The 23,808-nt window shown below is 38.7% G+C and overlaps 1 protein-coding gene across 9 annotated transcripts in view; it reads left to right on the forward strand.

The window, feature by feature from the left end:
- CCSER2 (coiled-coil serine rich protein 2) overlaps positions 1 to 23,808 on the forward strand; it is a 163,213-nt gene that overhangs the window by 71,110 nt on the left and 68,295 nt on the right. For 5 of the 9 annotated variants that reach the window (XM_081075360.1, XM_081075359.1, XM_081075356.1 and 2 more), the window contains 2 exons: positions 1,122 to 1,212; positions 12,386 to 12,548. In XM_081075360.1, the coding sequence (XP_080931486.1) occupies positions 1,122 to 1,212; positions 12,386 to 12,548 (254 nt within the window). Of the gene's footprint in view, positions 1 to 1,121; positions 1,213 to 11,555; positions 11,709 to 12,385; positions 12,549 to 23,808 lie in introns of those variants that run through there. The other 4 variants (XM_081075358.1, XM_081075357.1, XM_081075362.1 and 1 more) reach the window with 3 other exon arrangements.

A 23,808-nucleotide genomic window follows, 5' to 3' on the forward strand; every position in this document is an offset into this window, starting at 1 on the left:
CCAGTCGCCTTTGTTGGTTGCAGGGGACACAGCCCATCATCCCCTGCGGGATTGGAGGAGTTGAACCAGCAACCTTGTGGTTGAGAACCCACTGGCCCATGTGGGAATCGAACCGGCAGCCTTCTGCATTAGGAACATTGAGTTCCAACTGCCAGAGACACCGTGCCGGCCCCTCTATAAGAGTTTTTAAAGGCCATAATCTAAGGTGTTTTTGTGAATTTGGGATCTTCTTATGTGTACTAAGGAATGGTCATACAGTGTTGGATCAGTTCTTAGATTGGAAGGATCCACTACTAGTGGGCTGTAAGTCAAACTGAGTTTACCTTAAACTTAGTTTTTGTTTATTTAGTTATTTAGACTTTAGAACAAGAGTCTTTGAAAGCAAAATACTACTTTTCTAAGGACGGATGATAGCTAGCAAGGTTGCAAATAGAACACAAGAGGGGCTGCTTATACCAGTTTGACAGTTCCAGTTCTATTATAGAAAATAATGACTTAAGGCAAACCAAGGAGTTGGTAGTGGTGCTGAAGGCAGTAGTAGGCAGGTTTGGCACAAGAAAGGAGTGGAATAATCACATCGTTAAAGGCTTATTTTGTTATTTTTGCATACGTTGCCCAATCCCTAGAGATAATGAAACAACCTCCCACATCAAATACGAATACATTTTGGGAGGTACATTACCAATTTTGATTATTCATGTTGTCAGGGAAGTTGTTAAATGCGTGGACTTAAGTGATAGACCACTTGTGTTCATATTCTATGTTGGCGAGGTGTTTAGGCTCTCTGTGCATTAATTTCGTCACCTAGAATATGGGAATTGTATTAGTCATGAAATCATAGGGTTGTGTTAAAGGTTAAAGAAATGATATTTGTAACATGCTTAGAACAGTACCTTGCAGATAGTGAGCACAGTGTAAGTTTTTCAAAATAAAATCTGGTGGGGAGGAAGACTAGGAGAAGGATGTTACGAATAGCTCAATCAGGGAAACCAGTTCAATCTATTCTTTTTGTTTTAGAAAAATTGAGTGATTCATATTATCATATAGTCATGTTTCCACAACTCATGATAATATACATCCTTGAGCCAAATTATAACATTTTTTACCTCTTTTGTTTACAGGATATTCTGAATAATCTTGAATCGTGTGACCTTGAGGATGATGACCTTATGCTTGATGTGGATTTGCCTGAGGATGCAGCTCTTGACAATGGTAAGTGGGGACATTGACCCTCCAGAGGCATGTAGTTAAGCCACTTGACTCTAGCCAATTTGATATCTGTTATTTACAGATTTCCCAATCTCAGTCTGAAAAGGAAGCCTTTTCAGACTTAGAATCAATCTGCAGAGATGTTAAATAGGTTCATTGTAAGTTTATTAAGTGTTTAAAGCCTGATTTTGTAGGTCTTTGACATAATTTCTGTGTGATGCAATAATTTTATATACCTATACCATGAAGTAAGTGGTAGAGAGGATTTGACCTTTTTATCCTATATACATACCCAATTTTTCCTCCTATTATTTTGTTTTAATTCTAAGAAATGCATTTAGAGAAACAAATAAAATGATTTATGAAACATCAGTAAGTATCATTAAATTGAAAAATATTTTAAGATCAATTCTGGGAAAATGGTGATCTTCTGAATGAATCATTCTACCCTTTTTTTTAACCTCTTTTTCCCCTTAACCTTTCCCCCTTTTAAAATTTTTCAATTACAGTTGATATTCGGTATTATATTAATTTTAGGTGTACAGCATAGTAGTTAGAAATTTATATAATTTAAGAAGTGATCGCTCTGGTAGGTACTAGTCTAGGACCCGCTTGGCACTATACATAGTTATTACCACATTATTATGTTCCCTGTGCTTTACCTTACATCTCCATGACTGTTTTATGACTGCCAATTTGTACTTCTTAATGCCTTCACCTTTTTCACCCTTCCCCTCCAAACCCCTCTCATCTTTTACCCTGATAAATCTAATCTAAATTTGATAATCTATACATAGCTATTACAATATTATTGACTATATTCCTTATACTATACCCTACATCTCCACGAATATTTTGTGACAACCAATTTGTACTTCTTAATCCCTTTCCCGTTTTCACCAGCCCTCAAACCCCCTCGTGTCTGGCAACCATCAAAATGTTCTCTGTATTTATGAGTTTGTTTCTGTTTTGTTTGCTTGTTTATTTTGTTCTTTAGATTCCACATATAAGCGAAATTACATTGTATCTTACACTCCGCTCAGCACAATACCCTTCAGGTCCATCCATGCCAATGCAGGTGGCAAGAGCCCATTTCCTTCTCTGGCCAACTCATATTCCATTGTGTATATATGTACCACCTCCTCTGTATCCATTCATTCATCGACAGACACCAGGCTGTCTCCACATCTTGGCCATTGTAAACAGTGCTGCACCGAACATACGGATGCACATGTCCCCTCAAAGTAGCATTTACTGAGTCCTTCTTTGTCTTCTCTTATAGCCTTTGTTTTAAAGTCTATTTTGTCTAGTGTAAGTATTGCTACTCCAGCTTTTGTTTTTTCATTTCCACGTTCATGAAATATCTTTTTGCATCCCTTTACTTTCAGTCTGTATGTGTCTTTCAACCTGAAATGAGTCTCTTGTAGGCAGCATATGTAAGGGTCTTGTTTTCTTATCTATTCAACCACCCTGTCTTGATTGGAGCATTTAATCCATTTACATTTAAAGTAATTTTGATAGATATGTAGTTATTGCCATATAGTAATTATAATTATAATTGTTTTTATTATTATTATAATAATTATATAATAATAATAATCAGCATTATTATTATTATTACTTGTCTTAAAGAAATCTCTCTAACATTCCTTGTAATTCTGGTTTGGTGTTGATGAGCTTCTTTAGCTTTTTCTTGGCTGGGAAATTCTTTTATCTCTCCTTCAATTCTAAGTGATAGCCTTACTGGGTAGAGTAATCTTGGTTGTAGGTTCTTGCTTTTCATCACTTTGAATATTTCCTGCCAATCCCTTCTGGCCTGCAAAGATTCTGTTGAGAAATCCACTTACAGACTTATGGGAGCTCGTTGTAGGTAACAAACTGATTTTCTCTTGCTGCTTTTAAGATACTTTCTTTGTCTGTAACCATTGGCCTTTTAATAGTGAAGTGTCTTGGTGTGGGCCTCTTTGAGTTCATCTTGTTTGGGACTCTGTGTTTCCTGGGATTGTATATTTATTTCCTTCGTCTGGCTAGGGAAGTTTTCCACCATTATTTCTTCAAATAGGTTTTTAATTCCTTGCTCTCTCTCTTCTTCTTCTGGTACCCTTGTGATGCAAATGTTGGCACACTTGATATTGTCCCTGAGGCCCCTCAAACTATCCTCATGTTTTTGGATCTTTTTTTCTTTTTGCTGTTCTGATTGGGTGTGTTCTACTACCTTATCTTCTGCATCACTGATTCGATGCTCTGCTTCATCTAATGTACTGTTGAGTCCCTCTAAAATATTCTTCATTTCAGTTACTGCATTCTTTATTTTTGAGTGGGTTTTTTTTTTTTTAATGTTTTCTTCCTCCATTTTTATGTTTCTCATCTCTCTGTTGAAGTTCTCCCTGAGATCACTGAGCAGCCTTATAACCAGGGTTTTGAACTCCACATCTGGGAGATTGCTTGTCTCCATTTTGTTTAGTTCTTTTTCTGGAGCTTTGTTTTGTTCTTTTATTTGGGACATGTTTCTTTGTCTCCCCATTTTGGCTGCCTGTCTATATTTGTTTCTAAGTATTAGGTAGACCTGCTCTGTCTCCCCGTCTTAGTAGAATGGCCTTATGGTAGTAGGTGTGCTGTAGGGCCCAGAGCACAGTTTTCCTGGTCACCTGAGCCGGTACTTAAGCTGCGTCTCTTGTGTGGGTTGTATGTGCCCTTCTGTTGTAGTTGAGCCTTGGTTGCTGCTTACACATCAGTGGGAGGGACTGACCCTCAGGCTGATTGGTTGTGAGGACAGGCTGTGACTGCAGTGGTGTCACTGTTGTATAGGGTCTGATCCTACATAGCAGGCTTCGCTTTAGCAGGGTTCTAGTGCCTGCCCAGTCTGTCCTTTGGGTGTGTCACCCTTTGAGGTGGCTGGTTGATGCTCCGGCTTTGTCTGAAGCTGGCCACTGGGTGTGCCAGTGCCAGGACCTCCTGGGAGGCCAAGTTCAACCTCAGCCTGTCCCCTGCCCAGGACCACCTGGCATGACCCACAAAGCAGTCCTCAGATGGCCACTGACTATGCTCGGATTGGAGTTGCCTCGAGAGGCCAAGCTGCAAACCAAGGCCAGCTGTCACTATGCCAGACACAGGGCTGCTCAACCAGATGTATGGGACATACTGAAGTCAGATGCTGCCCTTTTGGCTTTTGTGAATCTTTGAGAAATTTTAGGATTGTCTGCAGCAACAGCCAAGACAAACTGTTTATACGAAATAGCCACTATAAGTTGCTTGGCTGTGCCCAGAGTTGGTTGGGGTGGGTCTCAGGGAATCAAGGCTAACGGATGGTTTAGCCAGGTCGATTCAGACTGAGATATGGTGGCCTCCTGCTTCTGCATGCATGCCGGGAATGGGGGAGGGTCTACAAAGAAACAATTGTTTCTGCTAGTCTTTCTGTCCAGGAGAAAGCTTCCCATTCAGCCCGTGTGTCCCTCGTGCCTTTCGAGCTGGTAACCCAGCGCTGCAGCTCAAAGTGAGTGAGTCCATGCACGGGCCCTTTAAGAGGAGCACCAGGGAGTGCAGCCACCCTCTGGCTCACTCACTCCTGCAGGGGGGTCTCCGCAGCACAGTCATCCTGACTGATTTTTAATGGTCACATGTGGGTGTGGAGGCAACCTGTTGTTCATCTCTCCCCTCCCACCTGTTTCAAAATGGGTTCTTCTGTATGTTTCAGGGCTTCCGTTCAGCTAGACTTCAGGCGATTCTCAATGATATGATGGTGGTTCTGTAAATTTGATGTGGTCGTGAGAGGAGGTGAGCACAGTGTTTACCTGCACTGCCAGCTTGACTATATCCTCATTCAACCCTTTTATACTTCCAAATCCATTCTGTCTTCCTGTGGAGATCCCAGTAATTGCTGTAGCAGAGCTTTAGATAATTCATATGTAAGAGGGCCTGGGTGCTCTTCCCCACCGACACAGCATTTGTAGGGTTTTCTATCTTAGGGACCGATCCAGAACCAGAGAGCAGCCTAGGAAAGCCCCTGGGACAAGGGTTGTAATGGGGATCCTCTTCGGAAGAGGAATGGCTGCAGAGACCTGTAGATTCCCTGTCAGTCAACATTTTCCTGGTCTTGGGCCTCCTAGAGACCAGGGATGAAGTGAAAACTGTGGTGAAGTCCTTTTTATACGTGATGCCAGAAAATGCAAGGATATTTCACAGAGAGGAGGTGTGTGTTTTTAGTGTGTCATTGAGGTCCTAGGAATGTGTTGCTGCTCACATTTGTCATATTGATCAGGCTTTTTTTTTTTTACACTGCCAGGGTGCCTTGTAACAATCTCTAAATCAAGTGGCTTTCAAAATAGGCATTTATTTTTCTCATTCTTGGGTTTGTGGATAAGCCTGGACAGTTTAAGCTGTGCGACTGAGTTCAGGTGTACTTGTTTCTTCATTTGGAGACTAGGACTACTTGGAGCAGGTTGTTCTGATGACAGATGGCAGAAGGAAAATAGGGTGATCAGAAGCATGCATATAATGTCTCAAAGTCTTCACTGAGAGCCAGCACACTTAATTCTACCGTAGTGGGACTGGGAGGTACACTGTGTTCACACGGAGAGGCCCTGCAGCAGAGCACGTTGGATATTTAATTCTATTAACGAGAGAGTGAAGAACTGAGAACAATAGCTGCTCTACCCCTGGGGTAGAGACTGTTGCACCTTCTGTGGTTCTGCTGTCACTTGGGATGCTCTAGCAACCAGAGCTGAGTTCTAGTCAACTGTGAAAGAAAAATCACAGTCAACACCCAGGAAGAAGAACAGGGAAAACCACAGAACTCCCAGGATTAGCGAGGCCCAAGGAAGTAATAATGAGAGCACTTAGGGAGAGTTAATCACACTATAATGCTTTCTGGAGCCATAAAAGAGTTCCCCACAGAACACTTCAGTAGATGACAGAAAGCAGAGCTGCTGTTGAAATCTGATTAGTGGTCTATAAGATCAAGTAGAAAAATATTGTGGAACACAGAGGAAAAACATAAAGCATCGATAATTATAAGTGAAATAATAATGAGTCTTCATGGTCCAGGAAATTTAATGTGAAGTGTTAAGGGCTGGTAGTGAGGGATGAGGGATTTACCTTGTTGGAATAAATCACATCCTAACTAATGCATTTTACTTAGAATTATAACTTCTTCTCTTTAGAGGAAATCTTACACCATTTCTGAGCTAAAACAGGAGGTGGAGAGATGGAATTGATCTTAGAGCCTGACTCATCTTGAGAGCACAACAAAAAGTTACCCACATATTAGATAAAAGTAGAATCACAGGGAAATTTAGTCTTTGAGGTCTTTGTTGGGGATTTGTGAAAAGTTTGAGGGTATTACTGAGGTATATCACATATGTTACAGATTTTCCTAGAATGCAAACAAGTATTGACTATTTTGAGCTAATGGACTGAAGAAAGCAGATTGTGGATCTAAAGTATGTTACTTTCAGAGGCACCAAAAGAGAAACTATTATTGAGGTTTGGTTCTGCTGGAAAGTAGGGAATGACTCGTCTCTTTATAGCTCTGAGGTCCTGCATGACACTATCCCCACCTGTTGAGTGTTTTGGTTGGGATGGTAATGTTACAAGGACGGGTGCAAGGTTTAAGAAGACTTCTAATATTCTTTTGACTATTGGTTCTAGTTCCCTTTAGATTGTGGTTTTTGAGGCTATTATTGCAAATTTGGGTGGAGTTTTTAGATGGCTTCTGGATCTTGATGGGTTCAGCTCACTAATTCTGCCAAAATCAGTAGAATTTTTGACAATACAAAGAATGGCACCTCATTGAGATCTTAAATTTGGACACAAGTTCGCTATGACTTCATTATGAATAGGGGACTCTTCTGTGATTTCAGCAGAGAGGTCATGAGGAAAACATTTGTCTGGCATTGTCTTTGTGTAGTAAATAATTACCATGAAGCCAACATGTGTGGTAGCGTGGAGGTGGAAAGAATGTTTGTTGGACAAATGTTTTTGGGACAGTTAATGGCTAGGATTTGGGAGCTGTTTGAATGTTATTGGAGATGACCACTCTGAGTGGTTTGGTGACAGTGAGGGGGCGATTATGCAACAGCAGGATTTAAGGTTGATATTGTAATGTCTGTACCAATAAAACCATGTTCAAGGCTGCCCTTTACTACTTAGAGAAATTTATCTTTGAGTTTAAGGGTAAAACCAGAAATTGAATGCTTGATTTCTCCCTCAGTACTCTTTAATCACCCACTTTATTTTTTCTCTTTTATTTCTTAATGTAATAGAAGACATTTGTTTTTTGAATGCCCTGCTATTTATGACATCTATGGATGTGTTAAGAGATTCCTTCTTCCAATGTTTAATTCACTGGTGGAGGCATCTCATTGTTATATGTGAAGGACATCATTTTATTCTGAGTCTTATCCTGTCCTTTTTAAAGGCTCTTTCTAAGCACTGGAAGTCTGGCAATGAGGCTTTTTGCGGTATTTCTACCCTAAAATCTTTTACAGAAAGTGAGGAGAAAGGGTCATATCTCTTTCTGAATCTACTCTTGAATGTTCTCTAGTGGCGTTAGTCTATTCTTGAAGTCTGCAGTGAATTTATCTTTTCTTTTCTTAAAAATAAACAACTGGATTAGAGCCCAATATATGTTCATAGAAAAAGACTTTGTGACAGCTTCTGAAAGGTCTCTTTTAACCTCTCTTCATTTTCTGTGCATTTGAGTTCAGGATACATTACCCCAAAATATGGTGCCCCGGCAAATTGAATATTTTAAGCTGAAGGAATTTTAGAAAATGGCAGAAGCAGGAAAGTCACTCTGACCTCCCCCCGCCGCCTTTTCCCCTGAAGCAGGTCATAAAACCCTCCAGTGAGTCGCCCTCCCTATACATCCTCGTCTCTGAAGACAGAGGGACACCAAGAAGAATCATACTAGGTCATGCTAAGTTTCCCTTAGTTTACTACAGTCACCTCATTCTCCTTAACCTGTCACATTCCTCCATAACTGTGCATTCTTCAGCAAAAGTAGCATGAAAACACCCAAGTCTAAAGGTTCTTTGGGTCTTCATTTCCTTATGAAGGCCCCATTACACGTATTATATATATACTTAGATGCTTTTCTCCTTTTAATCTGTTGTGTCAGTTTAATTTTCAGACCCTAAAAGGGTTGAGAAAAACGTTCTCCTCCTCTACACAATCACGGGTTCCTAAGTTACTTTTAGATTCTTCACACTTTACCTTTTGTATTCTATTTTTCGCTCCTGGAGTTCCCTCTAATGTATGAAGTAGTTGGTATAGTTCTGGTGACTCTGGATCATCAATTCCTAACACTATTCCAAATTCCTTGGCAAATTGCTCTCAATCTTGTTTAGACCTTAGAAAGTATGTAGCAATCAATGGCTCTCAGCTCAGAATGAGACACCAGGTCTTAAAATCAACCCTAATGGATTTTCTCTCTTCTGAAGCAGGTTTAACTTTAAGAGGTATTGGACTTTCTAGGTTTCTGGCCAGCTTGGGGGGTAGGGGACAGGTCAAAGGGAGAGATTGGGCAGACAGAAACTGAGAAGCACAGAATGAGGGAAGAGGAATAAAAGGAGAAAGGAGTTCAGGTTTGAGTTGCAATTTGGGGGGATGTAAAAAATAAATTGTTTTTAATTCTTTCATAGTTTTTTTTTTTTTACCTTGGTCAAGGAGTCTCTTAAGGAAGCAATTCTGGAATCTGAATTAATTTTGGTAGACCATTGGGTATTTGAGATTTGTTCTAAAGTGTTTTCTAAATGAAAAATTTTGTTTTTGCAAAAGCACAGTTGTATTGCTTTATTCTTTTTTTCAGGAATTTCTAATAGTCACTCAGTGCCTGCAGATTAAAGCCTAGCATTTGACACTTTCATAGTATAATACTCAGGTTTATAAAATTTCCATAGTGTATACCTTCTTACATGTGCTGTTTTCTCTGCTAACTTTGATTTTCAACGTTTTTGTGTTGAAAAAGATGTCTATTTACTTCCGGAATCCCACCTCAAACCAAGTTACGGTACCTACTAAAATGCCCTTATTTCATGTTATTTTTTCTAAGGCCACATTTTTGCTAAACTTTTTGTTGCAATATAGTCAGTCATATGAGGTTCCTAGTGTTGTCCCTGAGCACTTTCCAATTCCTATATTCTCTTCTGGAAATTTATTTTTATATTTCTCATTACTAATTGTGTTTAGTAATAACAAGGTTTATTTTTCGTTTGTTTACTTTGTTTTTTAACACAAGGTTTTCTTCTCTCAAGCCAAATTTCAGTTAAAAGCTCTTCTGATCAGATTTGTAAAACCTCCTGCAAAACACATTTTTTTCCAGGCTTTGTGATGTGTAATTTCTTCCCACTATCTTCATTGCCAATTGTTAGTCACAGGTGTCATCCATTACCGGCTTAGGCCAATTTACGAGAGAAATCATCTCGGTAGCTCTCAGTGTCATATTTTGTTCCTTTATCCAATCAGAAGAAGGGGAACGATGTTTGTTAGACACAGGCATCCCCACATCCCATACCTTTCAGTTAACTTGTCCTCTCCAGAGGGTGGAATCCCGGTATTATTTCTCTGTCTCCTACTCATAATAATAAAAAAACAACAACTACATGCTAAAATCCGCTGCCTTCTATTTCATGTCTGGAGCTGGAAACCTCCCTCAGAAGGCCGTTGTCTCTAGTCCTAACGTCACAGGGAGGGCACATCTTGTGTGCCGTCGGTTTGCATCAGTGTACTGGGTTAAAACTGTTTCAAACTGGGATGCCGTCAGGTTCGCCCCATCATTCCCGATGGTGTGACACATTCAGAGGGATTTATGTCCTTTCTTAGTCTTCTTTGCTGTTCCTTCATTGGCTCTGGAAACTGGTTTTGATTTATCTCCATCTTGTAATTTTATTGCTTTTCATTCTCTCTTCTATATTATTTCTTTCATTCTGTCAGAGAACGCTTACTCTGTTCTCAGAAACCATTGCTCAAGTTATTTTACATTATTTTCTTAGTAATGTTTTAAAATATGTAGCCGCATGATCGATGGAAGCCTCAGGTCGGAGTATAAGCAGGACCCTTTCTGCAGAGTCTTGGAGCGGTTGTATCTCTCAGAAGGTAGCCCCGTCTGTTTCTAACCAGTAGTCTTTTGTGGTCCTGCACATGTTTGTTTCTAGTGCTTATTTGCCATTTTGCCCATATTCGAGTTCATATTTCAATAAAGGTGCTTTAATTTGAGGGCTGTGCCAACAACCATAGCACACACAAAAGCAGCACTTTAATTTCTGCATTGTAATTTCCCTCAGTATCCAACCCCGTCTCCTGGCCCGTTTGCCTGATTTGCCTGATTTGTTTGCTTCTTGTTGCTCTGTGTGCACTGTGTTGATGATATCCTAATTACGGATCAGTTTCTTATTATAACAGAATTTCTTGTTTGAGGAGTGGGTAGAATTTTGTCTGCCCGAGTTAAGAAAAAAATATGAATTCAGAACATTTAAAAGTAGCTATAGATTATCCCTCAGCTATAAGAGTTGCTTAAACTAAAGCAACATTTTAATGTCCTGTTGAAATACTTAAGAAACTTAACCAAATTTATGAGTATAATACAAATGTGAACTAAAAGCAGTTTAAGCCTTCGTAGGGTTTTTTTTTATTTTCTTTTGCAATCTCATTTTCTACTCATGATTTTCTTTTTTTGGCATAATGGTCACCATGCCTTTATGTATCTAACAGCCAGGTTTTCTATAACTAAACTTTAAAAAACAGATCTTAATTTATCTCAATAAGATGACAAAAAAAAATGTTCGAAATAATTTCAGATGTAAGCCTTTTTAAACATTTTGCATTGCAAAGTTTTTAAAAAACTATAAAACATAGTTTTCCCTAAAATTGATTTCTCTAATGCATTTAAACGAAATTTCAATACCTTTTAAAACCTTATTTGTTATACATTTAGAAGAAATGTATTATAGTGAGTCTAGTATATATGAGAATTGAATATCCATACTTTACATCATCTTTTCTTTGGAACGAGGAAGTTTTTTGTTTTTTTTTTAAAAATCTGGTATACTGTAATGAAACACTCTCCACATTTCAAATTCAGATTTTAGGTTAAGTGAAAACAATCATTTAAATAATGTCGTTTTTCAATTGGTGATTGCACTGATTGCTAAAGCTTTTTTTTTATCACAAGGAATTCTGAACATTGCAGGATTTGAACTTGCTCATGTAATAATTCTCAGACTAGAGAAACCTTCCCAGTTCCTGGCTTGGGTTAGTGTTGAGTTGTATTTTTAGTAACAGTCCTAACTCAGTAGCTATGTAAGCAGTGAGCGAAGATGGAGTCACAGGGTAAACTGGGCGTGCTTCCCACAGGGAGGGCTGGGAGCAGGCAGGAAGGAAGGCCTGTTTGTCAGTGCCTAGTGTGCAACTATGTCTGAGTAGGCAGCAGGCGACACAATGTCTCCCTTGTACAAAGTAACTCTCTTAGCCAGTGCTCAGATATGTGAGGACAAAGTGTTTGGGTAAGTGAAGGAGAAGCTTGGGGTGTTTCAAAGAGATTCTTTTCGCGTTTTTGTGGCATTTGTATTTCAGGGAGTGTACTATTTGTTGCTGCAAAGTACTGGCTTTGTTTTCAGTGGCATTTTAGACTTTTTGAACAAGCTCTACTGCAGGCAGATTTGAAGCGTCTTACTTTCTAAAACTGTGAGCTTAATTTTAAAAATATGATTTGTTTGTGATAAAAAGTTAATTTGTGCTTCATGAAGTCTGGGAAAATTAATTGTGACACTCATTTGGAGGAATGAATTCTCCACTAGACTTAAAATCTTTTTCTTGTTTTCATTCTGAAGTCAGAACCAACTAGTGATAATGATGAAAACCACTGTGAAACTGATGACTGGTGTTTAAAATGTATAATGTTGATTGCAAATATACTTTGCTTGTTTTAAAACAGTGGAACCGTTGATAAAGTTTTGTAATTGACTTAAGTTCGAATAATATAAACTTTAGTTTTTAACCAACAGAACTGGTTATTGTTCTTTTGGAAATCTTGATCTTTTGTGATGAGCTAACATAAATGACTGGTACTTTTTAGAATGTTACTTTTATATTTTTAGCAGCATTTAATTATCAAACTATATAGGTAGTTAACTTTTTAGTGTGTACACGTTCATAATGTTTTACTTTTGAATCTGTTTAGTGGAATGTGACAATATGAACCGTTTTGATCGATCAGACAGAAATGTCCGGCAGTCTCAGGAAGGATTTTGGAAAAGGCCATCCCAGAGGTGGAGTGGACAGGACCATTATCACCTCAGCCATCCTGACCACTATCATAACCATGGGAAAAGTGACTTGAGCAGGTGAGTCTGATTTTCTATCTTCTGATTCAATTTGAGTCATAATTTTTCCCTTGATTCCTCAAAACCGTTTTTGGGGTCTAGCTTTTAGAGACACCAAAAATATAGTGCAAGTTTCATGTTGTCCTAATTGGAATAATAAGTCTAATTTTTTTCTTTGGCCCAAGTCTTTTTTCATTAACTTTATCATAAATATAAATATTTATTTATGTCTGCTATTTGGACTTTAAGTTTTGATGTGCTTTTTCCAGTTCTCATTTAGGAATGATTAAAGGTTGACTTTGTTAAATGTTATTTTTTAAGTAATGTGTAACATTAGTGTCAAGTGATTTGTCTTCTTTTGCTTATATAATAAATTGAAAATTTAAAATTCTTCAAGTGCTATTAGAAACAAAAGAAGGAACTATACAATGCTAGAATTCTTTTCCTTTTTGAAATGTAGCATAGTGTTTAATTTGATCAGACCTTATGTGTAATGTGGCTAGGATGAAACCCTGGCCTGGCACAAATTAGCTTCGTGAACTTAGATAATGTATTTAACCCCTCTCTACTTCATTTACCATCTGTAGAATGTAGCTTATATTTCCTTCTCACCGTTTGAGGATCAGGGATAAACGTGCCTGGAGCCATATCTGTGTTACCATAGGCCCCAGTGGTAGTTGTTAATTTTTTCCTTTTCACTCTCATCTTGTTCTACTGGGGATTTGAGGTCATTTTGGAGCCAACTTACAATACAGATAATAAAATTTGGATAAAGAAATAATGGAAGGGAAACATTGCCCCATATAGTTCTTTCAGTAAGAAAAAAAAGTGGCTCTATGATTATTTGCAACAAAAGCAAAGAACAAAACTTGATCCATTACAAGAGTTACAGTGTGCTTAAGGTAAATGACATGTTTCTCCTGAATTGATTAGCTTTTATGAGACAAAAACCTGTAAGAGGTTGCTTTGTATGCATTCTTATGAGGGAAATACCTGAGATACAGTGGACAGGTGTCAGGCAGCTTTCCAAAGTAGAGATAATGATAGATTTCTTAAGTCTGTTTCTTACTTATGTTCTTCAATGCAAACTACAGGGAATTCTAGTCCAAGTGAGAAAAGGCGGTTCTACAGTGGTTCATGAAAAGATGATGTCCAGCTAAAGATCCTTCTGTTGGTATAATTTGATGCAAAGACAAAATTGAGGAAATCTAAAAGAATGCATTCAATACATACCTTCCAGGCAGCATTTTAGCTGTTCTGCTTCTCATATCTGGGCTTTTGATAAGGAATGGACATCAGAGAGTTGGTATTATCAGACAAAAATCTGATGTAAAGATGATCTTCATTGCTTATAATAAAGATTATGCTTCCCTCATCTTTGATGGTTGGTTTCTAAAAAGGTAAATTTAAGGCTAATTTAGACCTCTAAAACGTGAACCCTTGCTTATAGTTCAGATAAGATCTTTTTCATCCATTTCACAAATACTCATTGAGAACCTGTGTGGTGAACTCTGCTCAATTCTTAAGCTGGGATGAATTTACACATCGTGTGAGTAGTGAAAGTTGTGGATTGGTAACAGCTTCTTGGAGCATTGTTTTGAGGAAAATTAAAGGAATTATGCAGTGCCTGAGTTCAGTTGGAATCATTGCAGTTGTCTATTAGGTAGAAGATGATGTGCTTCTACCATCCCATAGGAATATGAGTAGCGGATACTTCCTTCTGCCAGGATGCTGAGTCCGGACATCAGACTCAGGCACATGGATGGTTATAACACAGTCTTACCGCAGTGCAGTGAGGACGGGGGCCGCAGTACGGTGATGGCTGCAGGACACTAGGTCCTGTGGCAGCTGTCTGGGGTAGTGGTATGTAAGGAAGTTACTCTTGACCTGAAAAGCATGACTGGAGAGATTGCAAAGCAGTGGTTTCTGTAGGAGAAGGATGAGTATTCAGATGGAAAAAAAGTAGCATGTGCAATAAAACCCTTTATGGGATGGCGTGGCATTTATAGTTGGATTGCTAGGTCATTTTGGGGGAATAAATAGGTGTGATTTCTAACTCTAGATAGCAAAACTATCTATGCATTTTAAGATAAAGGGTGGCGAACTTCAGCTTAAAGTGAGATTATTAATCAGACTGTCCAAGATGGAGTGGATTTTCCTGGAGGTAGTAGTAATCTCTGTCCCTGGGAATGATTGAGGTTGATTAACTGTCAGAAAAGTCAAGCAACATTTTCTAAAAAACTATATTCCTGGATATCAATCGGTATAGGAAAGAGAGATTCTCTGATCAAATGAGTGTAGGAGTGACAAGTTCAAGTTAAGTGGATTTTTTTAAATAGCAGTCTCCCCAGTGCCTTAATACATAAATATAGTATTAATGAGTTTACAAAAGGTGGTGAAAGGATATGTAACCATTTCCCAAACCATGTGACCACAAATCTCACCTGCACAGTGTGTTTGGAGGGACTAGTGATTGGTGGATCATCCACACTGGTAATTCTCAGTGAGGAGAGAGAATAAATGTACAGCATTCTGGGGGTTTCTCATCAGACTCACTTAGCATAGAGCTTCCCAACAAGTGGGCGGAGGCATACCAGTGAGGCATACCTCACTCAAGAGAAGCCTTACTCCGGCATACCTTCAAACTGTCCTTTTCTCTCTATGCCTTGACTGTAAACGGTATGGCTGCACTGACCCCAGGGCCTTTATAAGATGACATGGGTGAAAGTCCCTCTTCCCTTTCTGTGACGTCTGGAGTGCTGGTTCCCTTTCCTGTCTGTCCTTCAATTCCTGTCTGTCATTGTCATAGTTAATTAAAGGATTATGTCTTATCCATAACTCAGGGCACTGGTGGTTCAGAACCAGTGATCTACTTCCTCTACACAGATTCTCCTAAATTTAGATGGGGGATGTCCTGGTAAACTCATCGTAAGTTGCAAATATTATAAGTCGAAAATGCATTTAGTCCACCTAACCTACCGAACATCGTAGCTTAGCCTGGCCCACCTTAAACTTGCTCCAAACCCTGACATTAGCCTACAGTTGGGCAAAATCTTCTCACACCATGAATACACTCTGGGTACTGGTTGTTTACCTTCGTGATTGCGTGGCTGACTGGGAGCTCAGGCTGCCTTGCATCATGAGCGAGTATTGCTCCACGTGTTGCCAGCTCAAGAAAAGATCAAAATTCAAAATTCAAAGTACGGTTTCTACTGAACGTATTATCACTTTAGTACCATCATAAAATTGAAAAATTGTAAGTAGGACCATCCTAAGTCAGGGACTGTCTGTATTTTTATCATAATATTGTGCTATCTTTTTATCTGGCCTAGCCTTACACTGCTCTTTTCTCCAGACCTCCTTTTTTTCCTGTGCCTTCCATTATGCTATGTGGAATTCTCTTACATTCTAACAAACTCACATATGGGCCTTTTTTACTACATTTTCCTGATTGTAACTGAAACCAAACTCTTTCCTAAATGTGCTAATTCCCCAGTGGCATTCTTAAGTGAAGGATTCTTATTTTTCGGCCGTCCCGGCCGTTCTCATACCATATTATGTAAAGGTGGGGTCTTGTCTTTACTCCCCTTGTCTCTTCTCAGTGACGTGTTCTCCAGTCTCTTTCCTGTGAGATGTAGGGCATTTGGCTGTGTCAGTTTCTCCTTCTCCGTCTCTGCCTGCCCCTCGCTCACAAAAATCTTGGCCCTTGGTTCCCTTTCCTTCATTTTCCCCACCTTTGCTGCAATCTTGAGTGCCTCTACTGTTCACGTACCTGGTTCAAATAACCCTCTGGCTCCTGAGTTCCTTAGGCTTTTCTACATACAAGATCATGTCATCTGAGAATAGAAATAGTTTTACTGTCTTCTTTCCAAATTGGATACTTTTCTTTTTTTCTCCCCTGCATAATTGCTATGGCTGGAACCTCCAATACAGTGTTGAATAGGAGTGGTGAGAGCAGCCTTCTAAGTCTTGTTTCTGATATGAGGAGCGACGTACACTTTCACTGTGAAATATGACGCTAGCATGGGTTTTTCATAGAGACTCTTTATCAGGTTAAGGAAAATCCCTTCTATACATATTTTATTGAGTATTTTTATCATGAAAGCAGTTAGATTTTGTCCGATGCTATTTCTGTGTCTATTGAGACAATTACTTGTATTTTTTTTCTTCATTCTCTTAATGTGGTGTATGACATTGGCTGATACCAACTCTGCATTTCTCAGATAAATCCAGGTATACAATCCTCTTACATGTTGCTAGATTTAATTTGTTAGTATTTTGTTGAGGATTTTTCTGTATACATAATAAATACTGGTCTGTAGGTTTCCTGAGATAATTATATTTGTGGTTTTAGTATTATGATCACATAGATTGAATCAGTGTTTATTTAATTTGGAAGAAATTATGAAGGATTTTTGTTAATTTTTCATTGACTGTTTTGTAGAATTCACCAGTGAAGTTATTTGGGCCTCGGTTTTTATTTGTGACAAATTTTTTGAATATTAATTTAATCTCTACAGATGTTCTGTAGATGTCTGTTAGGTTTTGTTAGTTTGAAGTGTTGTTCAAGCCTTCTATTTCCTTGCTGACCTTCTTCCTAGTTCTATCCAATAACGGGAAGGAGGTATTGAAGTCTCCATCTTCAGTGTCTCTTGTAGGAAAGGTCTGATAACAGCAAACTCTCAGTTTTTGTTTATCTGGGAATGTTTGGTTTCTTTTCGATTTTGAAGGATAGTTTTGCTGGACATAGAAGTATTGGTTAACAGTTTTCCTTTTAGCATTTTGACCCGCATGCTTTCTGATGAAAAACCAGCTGTTAATCTTGTTGAGCCTGTTTCCTTCATGGTAGGTCACTTTTTTCTTTCTGTGTTCAGAATTCTCACTTTTTCTTTGGCTTTCGACTGTTTAGCTGTGATTATGTCTCTCTTTTAGTTTATGATATTTTAGCGTTTGTTGAGTTAATGATTAGACAGTGATTTCCTTAAATGCCTTGAACCAATAAGTCTCCAGCCTTTGCCAAAGTGTGTGTGTGTGTGTTTTGAGGGATACCTTTAGCAACCTGGTAAGCAATTTGAAGTTCTGCCTTAGCCTTCATTTCTTGCTTGCTCAGAGGCTCAAAGTTGGCCACAGGTGAGAGATTAAGGCCTTCTCAGGTATTTCCTTGGCACGCACACAGCCCTATACATGTGTATGGCCTTCTCTATTCCCAAGAATATGTTGGAGCATTTCAAAACCTCCTGTGGACATTTCATTCCACATGTTTTTCTTAGAAGTTTTTAGATCTTCTTGTTTGCCCCAATTGATGTCACTGTTTTGGGCAGCTGGGATTTTAAATAATTGCCACTGATTTTTTTTTTTTTTTTTCAACAAATGTTCTAGAGATAAGCCTGTTTTTACAGAAGGAGTTCTGAATCAGGTCAAATAAAACAACCTCTGAGAATGGGGCTTTTCTAGGAAGGTGCCAGTTAACATCAAATAGTAACAGTTCTCTGGAAATGGTGCTTTTTGCAGTTTCAAACCCAGTTTACTTCCCTAGTCCACCCCCTAGGGTTTGCTTGAATTTCACAGCTGAATTTCACAGCTGAATTTCACAGCTACGCTTATAAGGCTCTTGTTTTTCAAGCTGCCACAGAACTAAGGAGATAGACATGGCAGTAGAATAAATTAAAATACCACAGACCTTCTAGTTCTCACCAAGATTCAGCTGGTTTTGTGTGTGTGTGTGGTTTTGTTTTTTTGTTTTTTTAATGAGTGCTCCTTGGTTGTTGCAAGTATTTGGTTGATTTCCAGAGTTCTGAAAAAGTTGACTTTGGCAAATTTTCTAGTGCTCTCAGTGCTTTTTATGCAGGAGCGAATTTTTGGAGATACTTATGCTGCCATTCTGGAAGCACTTTCTTCCTTTTGTCATATTTTTTTGTTGTTTGTTTGTTTTAATACACTTCATTTTTAGAGCAGTTTTAGGTTTACAAAAATATTGAGCAGACCCTAACCTTCTTTTATATAGGTTCTCTTATTATTAACATCTATTAGTTGTTAAAACTGATGAGTCAATAATTGATACATTATTATTAACTAAAATTAATAATTTACATTAGAGTTCACTGTGTACATTCTGTGGGCTTTGAGAAATACATAATTACATGTATCTACCATTCCTGTATCATACAGAATAATTTCACTGCCCTTGAAATCCCACATCCTTCCCCTGTTCATCCCTCCTTTGCTCCACTCCTGGCAAACACTGATCTTTTTGCTGTCTCCATAACTTCACATTTTGCAGAATGCCATGTAGTTGGAAACAGACAGTATGTAGCCTTTTTAAATGCACACTTAGCAGTGTGCATTTAAGTTTCCTCCGTGTCTTTTCATGGGTCACTAAATAATAGTCCATTTTTATGGATGTTCTATAGTTTATCCATTCACCTAGTGAAGGACATCTTAATTGCTTCCAAAATTTGGGAGTTATGAATAAAGCTGCTCTAAATTTTTTTGTGCATAAATTTTCAACTCATTTGGTAAATATCAAGAAGCATTATTGCTGGACCAGATAGTAGTAAGAATAAGTTTAGTTTGGTGAGAAACGGCCAAAGTGTCTTGCAAGGTGGCCGTACATTTTGCATTTCTTCCAACAGTGAATGAGAGCTGCTGTTGTTATATATTCTCATCAGCATTTGGCATCATGTTTTGGATTATAACCATTCTAGTAGGTGTGTAGTGATTCTAGTTTTAATTTGCAATTTCCTAATGATATATGATGCGGAAGATTTATTTATATGCTTGTTTGCCATCAGTACCTCTTCTTTAGTGAGGTGTTGGTTTAGATGTTTTGCTCATTTTTCAATTGTTTTTTTTCCTTTTGAATTTTATTTTAGATACCAGTTCCTTTATCAGACACATTTTACAAATATTTTCTCCCAGTCTTTTATTTTTTATTTTTTATTTTTATTGGGGAATATTGGGGAACAGTGTGTTTCTCCAGGGCCCATCAGCTCCAAGTTATTGTCCTTCAATCCAGTTGTGGAGGGCGCAGCTCAGCTACAAGTCCAGTTGCCATTTTCAATCTTTAGTTGCAGGGGGCGCGTCTCACCATCCAATGTGGGAACTGAACCACAACTTTGTTATTGAGAGTGAGAGCTCATGCTCTAACCAACTGAGCCATCTGGCCGCCCCTCTGGAGCCTCAGTGGCAGCTCGGCAGCTCATTGTCTTCAATCTAGTTGTGGAGGGCGCAGCCCACTGGCCCATGTGGGAATCGAACCGGCAACCCTGCTGCTCAGAGTTCATGCTCCAACCAACTGAGCCATCCGTCCGGCCTCTCCCAGTCTTGAACTTGCCTTTTCATTCTCTCCTAATGGTATTTTTCACAGAACAGACATTTTTAATTTTATGCAGTCCAACTTGTCAATTTTTTTCTTTCATGGATTATACTTTTTATGTTGTATCTAAAAACTTATTGCCAAATCCAGAGTCACCTGGACTTTGTCCCTTGATATATTGTAATTTTGCATTTTACATTTAGGACTTTGATTTTTGTTGCGTTAATTATTCAGAAAGGTGTAAAGATCACTTTTGTACGTATGGATATCCAGTTGTTCCAGCACCATTTGTTGAAAAGACTGTATGTCCCCTCTCCTTTGAATTGCTTTTTCTCTTTGTAAAGGATCAGTTGACCGAATGGGTGTATTTCTGAACTCTCTGTTCTGTTTCACTGATGTGTGTATTCTTTTGTCAGTACCACACTGTCTTGATTACTGTCACTTTAGAGTAAGTCAGATAGAGTCAGTATTCTGACTTTCTTATTCTTCAGTATTGTGTTGGTTATTCTGGGTCTTTTACCTATTGATATAAACTTTAGAATCATTTTGCTGATATCCACAAAATACCTTGCTGGGATTTTGATTGAGATTGTGTTGCATTAAGCATTTTAAAAAATATAATCATGAACATAATGCACACATTGAACTTTTTTTTGCCCCCACCCACTCCCCCACCCCGGGTTTTTAAGCCATTGGTTTTCAGTCTAGTTGTAGGACACAGCTCCCTGGCCCATGCAGGTATTATGAGTCTTGTGCTCCCCACGGCTGAGGCAGTCGGTCTCTGGTCATGGGTTGGCCGCTCACGGCAGCTCTCGTCTGCTGCCGGCCACTCATGCCGGCTGCCAGCCAGTGTGGCCACCGGTGGCTCACGGTAGCACACGTCAGCACACAGCATCCCACGGCAGCAGTTCACACCGACCTCCGGCTGCTCACGGCAGCCCAGCTCCAGGGAGAGTTGTTGTTCACAGTCTTAGCTGTAGAGGACGCAGCTCACTGGCCCATGTGGGAATCGAACCAGCGGCCTTCGGTGTAGGAGCAGGGCACTCCAACCGCCTGAGCCACCGGGCCGGCCCACATTTAACTTTTAATATATAATTTTTATTAATGGTGAGGAAAGAAACACTAAAGGTTTTGTGAAGTCAAATTGCAGCTCACATTAGGAAATAAATGAAGACAAAAGAATCAATCTCTCTCTTTTCTGTCTCTGTCTCTGTCTCTCTCTCTCTCTCTCTCTCACACACACACACACACACACACACAGAGAGAGAGAGAGAGAGAGAGAGAGAGAGAGAGAGAGAGAGAGAGAGAGAATCTCTACTTGTCAGTCTAACCTATGAATCACAAGCCTGAAGATTAGCACAAAATCACACGTCTTAGTAATCAAAAAGCTTGGATTGAAGTGGAGAAGTATATAGATACAGCCACATAATTTGGGGAAGATTCCTTTAAAGCTACAATGATTATGCAGCTATGTGATTTTAGGCATGTGGATTGAATATCGGTGCTGCTACTGTGTATGGATTCAATTTAAGTGGCTTAAAAAAGGCTGATCTTGTAAAGGTTTATTTTTGTAGTTATTCTGATCCTATTTTTTTTCTTGTTGATTTTATTGGCTGCACTTATAGAATGATTGGTGATTGCGGGTATTTCTTTCTCATGCTTCTCTAACACTGAATTCCCTTTTGTCTTCACCCATACCTGTATTGGTTGTTCTTCGTATCTGTTGGCCAACCTAGCCTGGTGATCGGCCACCTGGCCACAAAGGCGCAGAGGTTCTGCCTCTGCTGACACACTGGTCACCTTCCAGTGGATCCCCCAAAGTGGCTTGAGGTTTGCTTTCACTGTCTAATTTCTCTACTAGAAATCCATAATTGTTAATATTTGTATACAAGTAAAAACTGTGCATGTCACCTTAATATGAGGTGTTGTGTCTAGTAATTCCTCCTATTTCTCATGTTTATTTTTCTTCACCTTCTTTATGTCTTCATTCCTGGATTTGTGTTTGCACTCTTGGGAGGTGATTTTACCTCCCATTCTAATTCAAAGATTCAGATTCTCAGGTGTGAACTGCATCATTTCTCGAATGTGAAATCTCAAAATCTTCATTCTTTCTGTCCTTTTTTCCCCCCTCTCCTATTTTAATAGTGTCCTTTTGTTTTCTGAAAATAACCTGTTATTTATTTGCTTTCTGTTATCTATCTTTTTCTGCCTGTTCTCAGTAATATTCACTTTTCCCCCCAGGAGGCTTCAAATAGTCCTCCTGTGAGGTGTTATTTCCTACTTCTTGTCAGATGGTTTAGCAACAGATACACAGATAGGAAGTAATTGTGTCAACATTTACCAATTGGGGTCTATTGGTGAAGGGATGTGGCATTACAGTATTTTTTTGACATGTTAGAAATTTTTTCAATATAAAAAGTTGGAAATTATTGATAATAACAATAATAATACAGTATTAATTAGTTTTTATTTAATATTTGCTACTGTGTTTCCCCAAAAATAAGGCCTAGCCAGACAATCAGCTCTAATGCGTCTTTTGGAGCAAAAATTAACACCCAGTCTAATTTTACTACAATATAAGACTGGGTATTATTTTATAATTATATATTATATATTATATAAGACCTGGTATAATAATTTTTGTTCCAAAAGACGCATTAGAGCTGATTGTCTGGCTAGTTCTTATTTTCGGGGAAACACGGTATATATATCAGACATTGTTCCAAGAATTTTAACATATATTACCCCATTCAATCCATATACCAACCTATTGAGGTGAGTACTCTTACTATCCTCATTTTATAGATCAGGAAAATGAAGCATAGATAAAGTAACTTGCCCTATGTGTTACACATGTAGAGCTAACATTTGACTACGATAATCTGTGCAGGTAATATAAAAATTAATAAGATATAGCTCTGTTCTCTGTTAATATATAATTTAATTAGACGTGATATGTACACAAATTTCTTTAACTTATGTTGTAAAATAAATTAAGGATCATAAAATGGTAGTTTTATCCAGTGGAAGGGATTAGGGAGGGCTTTTGAAAAAACCAGTATTTCAGTACTTAGGAGGAGATGTGTTTAGTCTGGATCTGCCAGTGGACGTGTTTGAAGTGCAACCTAGGGATATGAACTTATTTGGCAGGCAGTGGAAAACATTGAACGTTAACGAAACTATGGCCCGAAGGTATTAAGCGTTTTCCATAGCTAGTTGATGTCAGCCAGCAAATCTTGGATCAGAGCTGTCTCTTTAACACAGTTGTACTTTTTCTAGATGCCAGTTCTTTGTCCCTGTATTCAGTTAGTGATCAAGGCTTGTTGACTTCCTTTGAAATTTTTTTCATTCATCAGTTTCTTGGATGTGATTCCTGTTTATGTCAATCTAATATAAGCCCTTAGTCATACCTGATTCTCATGCTGTAGACGGCGGACCAGTCTCCTTCAGTCTCTTCTCTTTCTAAACTTTGTTTTACTCACTTGGTAAAATAAAAAGTAAACTTTAACTTGATTATTAATTGGGAATTTTGAATGTGACTGCTTCCAGATAACATTAAAGTAGTACTTTTTAATGTCATAACTAAAGAAATTTAGAATCTCACAGGTGGAAACTTAAAGCAACAACAACAACATGGGTTAAAATCCATGCTCCTTACACATTCAGTGAAAACAACAGCAACAAAAACAAGCAAACAAACAAAACCAGCTGTCTCTGATACAGAGGAACAGAATACACAGCTTGTGTAGCCATGGAGTTTCTAACTTGCATGGTTACAAACGAACACAATATACTCTGACAGGAGCTATAATGGGGCACAGTAGAGGGCTGTATAAGGGCACCTATGGTTTAGGGGATTAAGGAAGCTTTCCCTGAGGAAATGCCAACTAATTTAAGATGAAGAGGAGTTATCATTCTTCAGATCAAGTGTACAGTGGAGGGCAGGATGGGTAGACGGGCCAAAAG

Source organism: Rhinolophus hipposideros, assembly GCF_964194185.1.
Source record: "Rhinolophus hipposideros genome assembly, chromosome: 15".
In the NCBI taxonomy this organism is placed as follows: Eukaryota; Metazoa; Chordata; class Mammalia; order Chiroptera; family Rhinolophidae; genus Rhinolophus; species Rhinolophus hipposideros.